The following is a 10,506-nucleotide window of genomic DNA, read 5'->3' on the forward strand; positions in this document are numbered from 1 at the left end:
TGTAAAAATAGGGTGGGTAGCCGTGTCTTGCTGGATGATAGCTAACGAGGAAATTTGTATTTAAAGGGGACTCCATATTCACGAACGGTTCATCTCACTGCTCGATGAAGGATTGTGAATATAAGCCGGGTTCAACGAAAGGGATTTAGGAATATTCACAGATCGAAGTTCACCCAACACCGCCTCTCTGAATGGGAGCAAGGCTTTGCATTTCAGAGATCGAGGGTCCTGTGATATTGTGATATTGCATCACTGGAGAACGCTATGATCAAGCGAACAGGCAAAATGTGAGCGAATGAAGCAGCGTAACCACCCAGGTAGACTTAAAAATAACCACTTTATGGAGTCCAAGCCCGGAGATACACGGTTTAGAAACGTCGAAAAACCTAGGGATTATTAGATAACAGATAAATGTTTAGTTAACCCTAACGATAGATGTGATGTCCAAAAACGCATCAAAATTAGAAAATATGATCCTCAAAAAAGCAGAAAATTAAGCGGACTCCTGCTGCCATCGAAAACCATAAGAAAGGAAAACCGAACAGAAATATTCGCTTTCATGTATCTCACAGTCATTATAGATCGTCCCTGGCCATGGTGTTTTCGTATAATAATATTATCCGACTTCAAATGCTTCTTTTTGGTTTCAAAAATCATGACATTCCTTATCGTACATCTGAGGCAAATCTGTTTCACTGTTGTCCAGATTGATGCCATTGATGCAATTTGTGCCGATCGACGCCCAACGTTGAACAAATTTGCTCGCTCCTATTTCTCACCCAGAGGCCATAGAGAGGCGGAATTTCAATTTTGTCTGCGTTACGACGGCGAACTTGAATTAACCTGTTTAACTTTTCTCCTTCTAAACAACGAGTAAAATTTCTCCATGTATTTTACCCACAGTGGTTGGAGAGTTTCGGTTATCAAGTAAGAGCGATCATAAATGACCCAAGCCAGTATCACTGCTGCAGTTACCGGGAGCGATATTGCCCAGTAAATCCAGAATTTATGCGACATGGCAAAGGTTTGTTTCCCCGTATTTTCATCAACGGAGAAATTAAAGAAGTTCATACCAAACAGTGTCTGTGGTACTCAATGTTAAACGGTTGAACATAACCAAACATAGGTACCGGTGGGACTTACTGATATGAATGTTCCAGGGAGGAAAACCAAGCCTACCGCGGATATGATTTTCATTGCGGCTGTGTCAGTTTGTGAGACGAGTTGAATCCCTGCGTCGAGATGAATTGAAGTTAGCAATTATCACCACCGTAACGGCCCGGCAAAGGAAATTCGAACCAGGTTAATTTCATTCTGTAGTCGATCATATAGCGATGCGGATCGTGCTTTAATAGCACGAATTTCCCTGGAATGATAGTACAGTCGTCGTGTAACATCCTCTGCACTTATTTTTTGTATTTTGTGAGAGCCAGTGCTTCCTTCACGTGAGATAAGTAGCTCATGTTCGTGAAGAATGCTGTCAATTGTCTCTATTGCGACGTCAAGAGTCTCATTTGAGTGGATCACATGTCTTGCAATATCGTGCAGTTTTGGGAAATCGGGCCCCATGGGTTGATACACATCTCGAAACTGCATGACATTAGTTTAAAAAGGAAAATGATGAAGATGAAAGAAAATAAAAGCAAAATGTTAATTGGCACCTTCTCAGCTTCACGGACTAGATGTCTGAGTTTCCAAACACAATCATCGTAGCACTCCCTAAGTTCGTCTAAAAAAACAGCATGCCAAGTATACGGGTCACTTGGGTCGATGCCAGAAATGCGATGGTTCAATGCCTTTTGCAACGATTCAGAGAGGTCTGAACAAAAGATAAACGTATTTTGTTCTTTCGGTCTCCATCTGATGAACATCGTCATTTGATGCCACACATATTCATTCTTGCTAATTGCTTCTTTAAGCTTGAAACAAGACCATGTATCTACCGATAGTTAACTTATGGTTCGAGCGAATGAGTGGGATTGTTTCGGGTAGGAGCTCTTACCGAGACTTGCAAGTGTTCCGTCATCATGATGGTTGTATATGGCATTTGAGCATCCATTTAAGTCCTTCGTGGAAGTGACCCAAAACTGAAGAGGAATTGGAAGCCTTGCGATAATGGCTGGGTTCTCGTTTACCCATCGGTTGCAATCTTCCTGTTTACCGGCAAAACTATAGTACTTAATTGTATTAGCGAGATCGGAAGTGAAAATTGGTTGACAGGCAGACGAAGGCGATACTGACGCGATACGAACAGAATTGAGGGGCTGCTGTTTTCGGCGAAGTTAGTGAGTTGCAGGAGAAAAGCCGCTGCGTAAGTTATTTAGTTTATGTGGCTGCGAAGAAAGCCGAACTTACCTGGCGCAATTCTACCTCCAACATAGACCTCCGCTTTGATAGAACATCGCCAACTGTTTTTTAAGTTAACATCTGCGACAAACAGTGGGAGACCAGCTTCTCACTCTTTTCAGTGATATCCACGATCATCTTTTCGGACGTCTCTTCCTCGATATTAGCCCCAACACCGTCAGTACTTTCGAATTTGCTCCAAATCAAGTCAACAACTTTCTCCCCCGAAGGCGGGTTTCACTCGAGAAACAAAGATGGAAGTCGAGCAGGCTCCCACAGCCTTGCCACGAAGTCGTCCATGGCGCTAGACTCGCCCGCGGTTTAATATCAGTGGGATGAATGCTCTTGGCTTGCATGCATGTGCCATCACAGCCAGGGACGCAGCAAGGGTTTACCATCGTTATTGGACACTAAACATGTTGAACGACAGCCTTGATGTGCTGTAACTCCTCCAGGCGAACATCCTACTGGGCGCGAGACATCTCATATTTCAGGCGTTCTTGTCTGAGGATCTCATGCAAATTGCGCCCTGTCTTGAGTGAAAGCATGGCTTAACATGGGGGTGATGATATGACAGAGACGTGCAGTATATTCCTTGCAGGTCAGGTTGATAGGCTTAGAAGTTAGGAGAGGAGCAGGTCAATATTATGGCCAAGAGAACCACCTCAACTGTTGAAGGGATTGGATTGTCCCCTCTACCTAACATCGAAATAGTACTATAAACACCACATCATTATTTGCCAATATCTTCCAAATTTTTCTTTGAATCGAAATGGATACTCCATATCGTTGGATCATACCTAGTTACTTCATTTTGCCAGCATCCCTAGTTCATAACTTAGTGGCCGGTGATCCAACCACTGTCGGCGTGTGTTTGTTCCAGCTTTCATGAAGGCGATGATGACAACGCCAAAGAAAAAGAGGATTCCAACAGTCTTGATTTCACATTCACGAATTAATCAAGAAACAGTTGTTTTTTCTCGCATTAAAAAAACCTATTTTTCAATTATATTTTTTGGAGGCGCTCTCGGCCTTTTCTCGGCCTTTCTCTGATAGTGATTTTAATCTTTGAATAAATCAGTATGTATGTGCTGCGTTCTTTTCCATTCCACAGTGAGCGAGTCCTAGTACTAAATCTAGACTCAGCTAGCATTTCCCTCTGGCTTTATCATCTTTTTTTTCTCTTGAGTGTTGGGAAATGTTTGGATGTGAGCTAACTATACGGGGTAGATTCAGGGGACATACGGCGTATATGTATCTTTTGAATACTGGGGGCCTTGATGCAGATCACCAGCAACCCAGTTTTTCGTCTCATAGAGCAAGCCAAGCCACCAAGAAAGATTCAGACTTGAAGCACCTTGATGCTGGCGGTCGGGGGGCTTCGGTCCTGTGCGCCTGGCGATTCCATTCCCGCCGGCAGACTGTACCAGGATGGTTGACGTGCGCAGCAACTGTGAATCGTTGTCCCCCCAACGGCTTCCGCTTCTGGCCTTCAGAGCCGTGTTTATGAACTTTCCCGATGGTTCTTTATCACCAGATACTCTGAGAACAAATTTTCTTCCCTGCCCTAGGGCCGTTCTTCTGGAATGGCTTTGCAGGTTAGAAATCGTCAGCAGAAATATCTCTCCATCTTCTGAGTACAGCATCTGGTGGATCTCATCCTAACAATAATAAACATGTGCAAATCCTCCATCTAAATATGGCGTTTAAAAAAAAAAAAAAAAAGCATGAGACTTGTTCATAACAATTTAACTAGAGAGCCCAAAAGCCGCATCTTCTGCAGAACGGCCTTTGATGGCCGGTCAGGTTTGAGAACTGAACATTGATGACAGAATACGACACAAAAATTTCCCAAATTGTCAGGGCTATGTTGAAATCGAAGGTCTACACCATGTATGTTTTACGAGGGCAACTATCCCGATATCCCGTCCGATGGAACTGAGCCCGATAAATCATCCTTACTTCTGACTGGTGCTACATCATATCTTGTTGAAGCCCTTGCCTGTCACCCTGCTATTATATCTCCAAGTTATGTTATCTTTCATAGACTTTCACGGGTTGGATCAGTTCGTCGCGGGCTGAAATTTATTGCTCTAGGGTCTCCAGGTTTTGCCCGTTGGTAATAATAGCTAGCACAGGCCTAGTTCTCCTGCCTGCAAGAACTCCAATCCAAAAATAACAACCTATACAAGCAAGGCTACAGTCCATCCTAGCGGGAATGGAACGGCAGAGCAGAACTACGAACAGGCCGGACCTGGCGTGTGCCTCCCAGAAATAACGACATACGAGTAGGAGAGATTCGGAAGCCTTGGTTTGTTCTCCATCGTATTCAGGTTACATCCCAGGGTCGGCGCCTGAGACCATTACCATCACCTGCCTCCCACAGTTGCACCGCAAGCAAAAATGAAGAGGAATAAAATACATATCCAACAAAATTATTTGCACTCATCCCCTCCTTTTTCCGCTAGGAAGTACGTTGTCAAAACCGATATAGTCGCTCCCTTAATCGCTTGTCAGAGACGTGGATGGCCCATCAAATACCATGCGGGCCTCTTCAAGTTGCATCTCTGGAACAACAGCAAGGCTATCAACCCGTACATCAAATGACAAATTCGTCCGTCTCAGAAAAGCATGTGTTAACATGGCTGTCGATATCCAAGCAGCTGCTTAATGGGGGCACAGTGGAGGGATGGGCATCACTGCCCATTCCACGGACGGGGAAGGGGTTGTTAATTATGTATGATGATTGGCATAATGACGTTGAGGGGCATAGGACGTAGGAGGGGTCTGTGCCTTCGTTCATTCTATGTTTTATCTGGAGGCTTTTATGAGAATTTTTTAGAAGGGAGTATAGTATTTCCTTGTATGCAAAATAGTATTCAGCGGTCTCTGGTGACCTCTCTTTTCTTGCATTCAAGAAATATTCAGTTCTGTTGTTCATCTGTTTTACCCGCAGTGGTCATGGAAAATCCATATAGCGGATCTGGATGCGTATCTGTCATTATAAATATTCGTGCTCGTATTTTCACTCTTCTCCGAGAGAGAATGTCAACGCAATATACATGCGGTATATAAAAAAAAATTAACAGGTACTCTTCCTGTTTTCAGCAGCAGCTTTTTTTTCCCTTTCGTTTATTTCACTTCTTCTCTCTCTTTGATTCAATAAGGATATTATTATCCAAAAGCCCATCAAGGCATAACAGGGACAAAAGCCTAGACCTGTGCAGAAAAAAAGATAGCCTAACGTACATGAGTGAGCAGGATTTCAGACGCAACTCTCTACGTAATTCTGAAGAAGAGAGCAAATAAAAAGAAAAGAAAAGAAAATGGGATCTGAGTCCAGGCAATAAACCAAAAAATTTTTAATCCATCTTTTCCATTCCTACAAGATAGAATGGGAAACTTGAAAGGGAAATAAAGTTGGTTGCCAAACTGCATACCAACTCCGCTGAGTCCCTGGCCTTACTATTATTGTTTCTACGTCAAGCAGCGTACGACGCTCTGATAGTTAGTTAGTCGGGACAATGCGTGTACAATACTGTACGTCAGCAGTTTCCGACAAGGTAAATGGTGTACTTAGTGGCCCAGGATCGTGTCGTTGGTAGGATATTCCAGCCTGATTCTTCAGGAATTATTTAACTTTTTTTTTCCCAATGTGGCGTAGTATTCCTTTATTTATTCCCCTTATTCCCTTTTATTGGGATCCAGAATGTATAAGGAGATGCATAGCTGTTCAGCTAACTAGTATCATTGGGTGGATAAACAAGCGATGGGGTAGAGGACTAGTATGGTTATTATAAACGCAACTCGATGCGTTCACGGGTCGACGGAAGGGCCCGCCTAAGGGGTCTGGGGTTGGATGCCCTTCGGTTCATGCAGAGGGAGAGAGCTTAGCATGGAGGGGCAAGGAGCGAAGAGGAGCTTGTTGCTGTTGCTGGGCTTTGCTGGGGCAGGTTATGGCTCCAAGGGAAGAAAGCAAAGCGTGTTTAGGTTTCACCAATAAACTTTTGGAGGTTCGCTCGATCCTCGATCTGCACCAGCCCAGCCGGAATGAATTATCCATGAGAATTGAAGGGCGGAAGAACCCTGATACCCGGAGCACTCCTCGCACGAGAGCGTTGTAACCTGACAGCAGGAAATAATGGAAGAATGGTGCAGGCGCCCATCGCCAACCCGACCAGCGCCGCCGCTAAGGACCGATTACCGCAGCCGCCTTTCCCTTTTCTGTCAGGCGCTGCTTTATTTTGTGTCGCCTTTTTTTTCTTGCCCTCACGTTCAGGTCTCACTCCTCACTGCTCACTCTCCTTCTCAACCTCTCTTCTCCTCGCTCCTCTCTCCTCTCCTTCTCCTCTCACTCGTTCTATCATCGTCATCCTCCCCAGCGTGCTCAACCACTCTCGAGTCATCTGCCTTCCCTTCGCCTCTCCTTCTTCCTCTCCTCCCTTTCTCGCACACTCTCCTTTTTCCCCCTCCCTTCCTCGTTACGGCAAGGGGTTAATTTCTGCCTATCCGCTCTTGGCTCCGCTTCCCCCATCATCGACTCAAGGGAACACCTATTCTACATCGTCGTGTCACACTCATTTTGTATGTACTGTGAGTATGGCCCGGGGTGCCATTTCCCTTGACTCTCCCTTTTTTATTCAAGCTGCCTTCTCTCTTTACCGCACCACTCACCTCCATCACTATCCAATGCAAGCGGCATTTCATTTTTTTCATGCAAATCTACCTGGCTACCCCAAAGACGTGGAAGTTTTTGAGTGAAGTGAAGTGCCCTGGAAGACCCGGTGCAATAATCAAATACACATCTACTATCCTTCCTCTCGCACCCCTCGACCACCTATATCGTTCAGTCTACTCAAATTCTACCTTATCCCATAATGCCCTCCATCTATCGTTTGTTGTGTTTTGTAATCTTATATCACTATTTGTATCTTAATACTTACCACCTGCTTTGTTATTTCTTAGGTCTGAGAAAGAGGTGACAATACCTCCCGAGCGGACGTACATTCCCTTTTCTCGACGTATCCCGCTTTACCGGCCCATCCTATAAGCCTACGCAAGTCGTTGGCCCGTGTATATTGAGAGCCATTCTGGATCGGTAATATGGCGTATTACGAACCCCAAAGTTGGCAGGCTCCCCTGCGCCAAACATCCTGGGAGCAACCGGCTCCTCCGTCGCGGTCAGGTTAGTGCTCATCCACGCTGGTGTTAGGATGGATAGGATGGAAGATGACCTTCTAACACAATTAATTCCTGATTATAGGCACCAGCTCTACCTCTCAGCGTGACGATGCAGCTGCTTTCTCGTCGCAGTTTGACGGTATGGAATTTTTTTTTTTTCTTCCACGTAGCTGGGACAACATTACATAAGCTTGGCAAAACCCTTTGCCTTCTTTTTGCAACAACCACATACTGATAGGCAAGAAGAGGTGGATCGCGCCATCGACAACCTTGTGAAGAGCGGGAAATTGTTTAATGCTATTCCTCGTCGGGACTCTGTACCTCTGATGATGAGCCGTCCCTACCCGGATTATGGTATGTTTCATCAGCACACCCCGGAAAAGAAAGACCCTCTCCTTTTGGTTCTCGTATCCTAAAATTTGCTTCAAAGATCCTCGCATGATGAATGTAATGCCCCAACGCCATAGCGCCATCGGAGACTACGAATCACTCCGGCCTCACTCAGCATCCAACGTACAAGGTTTCTATGCTGCCCAACGTTACCAGGGCCGTCCAAACGAAGTAGAGCAGATGATGCAGGCGAAACGACGTATGGCAGCGCAGCGTGAGGGAGAACTCCGCAAATATCACCATCAGCAGCAGATCCATCGTACGTGACGAGCGTTGCTATTTGTTTTTTCTTTTTATTCCTTGATTTCATTGTTTTGTCGTATCCTGATTCCCTTTTTCTTCGGACCAAATATGTGTTATCATTACTATCTTGCATTCTATACGATTCCCTCTTACTTCTTCTTTTCTTCTTTCCGCCAAATTCTATATGTTCAAATGTTTGTACTTGTATCTTAACGTGGATTTCCATTTGGAAAAAGGCCTTTCCTCCGAAATGTCTGGAAACAAATCCGATCGTTCCATGAGTCCCGCTGCGATGAGCGAAGAAAGTCGACGCGAATGGATTGCACGCCAACGCCGTGCTTTGTATGGCAATGGTAGTCCTGATTTCTATCCTAATGGTGGCATGGGAGAGGAGCATCACAACTCTCGCCAGGAAAACCAAACCTCTGGCAGCGCCACAACCGCTGCAGCCGGCGTACGAGGCCCTTCCCCTCGTGGTGTAGATCCTTTTGGCCTTGGCCAAACCCAGGGGCAAGGTAACTCCGAAAATGTTCCCCAACCTACACAGGGAGCGAACGCCAGACCATCTCCTGCGGTTCCTCAATCCCTGTCACCAACCAACAGCAATGCCTCCCCTAGCTCCAGACCGACGTCATACGGTATTTTTGACACCAACCCCGGCCAGCAGCAGCAGCCGCATGCGTCCGCCTCCCCTGGCGACGAGTCCGTCTCTTCTCGCCAGCTTGGTTCGAAACAAAATGTCCCATCTGTTGGGCCCATCGGCTCTCGCCCTACCGTGCAGCAATCTGCGAGCAGCCAAGCAGTTAATGCAGCTTTGAACAAGCGCTCAACTACTCCACTTCCCTCTCCCTTGGGCTATGGCTTCTCTCCAAATGAGGCAGCGAACAACAATACAAACACGAGCGGCAATGGGAACGGGAACGGAAGTGGGAACGAGCGGTCTACTTCTTCTGCATCCAACCCTTCAACCTCAACAATTGCCCCGGCCTCTGGCTCGGGAGTGAATGAATCATCTGGCCATGTCGGTCTGGGCTGGGGCAATGGAAGCGGCGTTTGGCGATCGAAGAATTCGTTGGGTGTCCAGGCGTCTGTCTGGGGCTAGATAAGTGGAAAACTAGGCATTTATCAAGGGGGAGAAAGTACACCCCCTTCTCCCCCCCCCCCAAAAAAAAGAAAAAGAAAAAAAGAAAAAAAGGGAAAGGGGGAAAAGGAAAGGAAAGACAAGAAAATCACGTCGTCCACGACATTTCCTGTTTTTTTTGCGCTTTGCAGGCCCAGCGGCGTTTCAACTTCATTTGCTCCTCTTGTTTTGTTTTAATTCTGTTTCTGCTTTTGCTTCTGGGGTGGGTTGGCGCGCGATTCGGGAATGAAACAGTGGATTGTTGCTTGTATTTCCCGGGGGGGGTTTGCCGGCGTTGGGGATACGCTTGGAACAAAATCGTTTTTCCCTGTCCCCTCATGTCGTATTTCTTTCCCCTCCGATGTTACGGGGTTTTGTGGTAGGGGCGAATGAAAAAAAGGAGGAAAATCATGGATGGCGATAACTTTTCCTTTTGTGGTAGTTTTCCTTGGCTGAGTTGATTTTCGATTTCTTATGTCTTGGGTCGAATTTTGGCTTGGGAAGCTTCTTTTCTAGGACATGTTCTTATCTCTTTTTTTTTGTTTTCTACTTTTCCCTTTTTCCTTCTGAAAAAGAACGGGGGCATGTGAAGGGTTCAGTTAGGTTTCTGATTTTCGGGTGGTATGTGCATGTCTTGCGATTTGATTTGATCTTGCACCTGTGCCCCATTTTTATTGTTGATTTTGTTCGATTTTTGGACGGCTGGACAGGAATGGGCGGAGCATCGAGGTATTTTTTTTTTTATTCTTTTTTCCTATTTCCGATTATATTTTGGATTTTCATTTTTGTGCTGGAATTCTGGATTGGATTGGAATTATTCTTTTTTCTGCTTTTTTTTATGCTATTTTTTCTTTTTTTTTCTTTTGATTTTGTTTTGTATCTACTTTGTAATCCCTATTCCTAGTTTTTTTCATAATTTCCTATTTCACGTTGGTTTCCCCTTACCAGTCGCGATAGCCTTGGACCCTACTCATTCCATCCTTTGTTCGTGCGATGGGCGCGCAGGTACTCGGGCAGGCAGGGAAGGTAGGGCAGGTCGGTGGAGTTTAACCATGGGGGAAATATCCAAGTCGAATAATTTTTGTGGTGTATGGGGGTGTGGGTATGGGTATGGGTATCGGACCTGTTTTCTTGAATTTCTCTCATCCTGATTGTCTCGAAAATTTGGGCCTTGTCAATCTCCGCTAGGTTACTTCGCTTGCTACTGGAATGATTACAATGATGAC

The 10,506-nt window shown here is 45.4% G+C and overlaps 3 protein-coding genes across 3 annotated transcripts; 1 reads left to right on the forward strand and 2 right to left on the reverse strand.

Moving 5' to 3' along the window:
* Positions 1 to 1,193: 1,193 nt before the first annotated feature.
* HCBG_02048 (uncharacterized protein) lies at positions 1,194 to 2,894 on the reverse strand (the record flags this gene model as incomplete). The annotated part of the gene is made up of 7 exons (XM_045429097.1): positions 1,194 to 1,232; positions 1,300 to 1,590; positions 1,662 to 1,939; positions 2,003 to 2,267; positions 2,356 to 2,408; positions 2,439 to 2,542; positions 2,815 to 2,894. 7 exons carry the CDS (start codon positions 2,892 to 2,894, stop codon positions 1,194 to 1,196), a joined length of 1,110 nt encoding a protein of 369 aa, XP_045290883.1.
* Positions 2,895 to 3,348: 454 nt separating this feature from the next.
* Positions 3,349 to 4,302, reverse strand: HCBG_02049 (uncharacterized protein; the record flags this gene model as incomplete). Its single annotated transcript, XM_045429098.1, has 3 exons — positions 3,349 to 3,412; positions 3,592 to 3,927; positions 4,235 to 4,302. 3 exons carry the CDS (start codon positions 4,300 to 4,302, stop codon positions 3,349 to 3,351), a joined length of 468 nt encoding a protein of 155 aa, XP_045290884.1.
* A 2,392-nt stretch (positions 4,303 to 6,694) lies between these two features.
* On the forward strand, positions 6,695 to 9,316 carry HCBG_02050 (uncharacterized protein; the record flags this gene model as incomplete). Its single annotated transcript, XM_045429099.1, has 6 exons — positions 6,695 to 6,939; positions 7,312 to 7,531; positions 7,610 to 7,666; positions 7,774 to 7,881; positions 7,958 to 8,176; positions 8,397 to 9,316. The coding sequence occupies 5 exons, from the start codon at positions 7,450 to 7,452 to the stop codon at positions 9,260 to 9,262; spliced, it is 1,332 nt and encodes a 443-aa protein (XP_045290885.1).
* Between the last annotated feature and the right edge of the window lie 1,190 nt (positions 9,317 to 10,506).

This window comes from Histoplasma capsulatum (genome assembly GCF_000150115.1).
Source record: "Histoplasma capsulatum G186AR genomic scaffold supercont2.2, whole genome shotgun sequence".
NCBI classification, from domain to species: Eukaryota; Fungi; Ascomycota; class Eurotiomycetes; order Onygenales; family Ajellomycetaceae; genus Histoplasma; species Histoplasma capsulatum.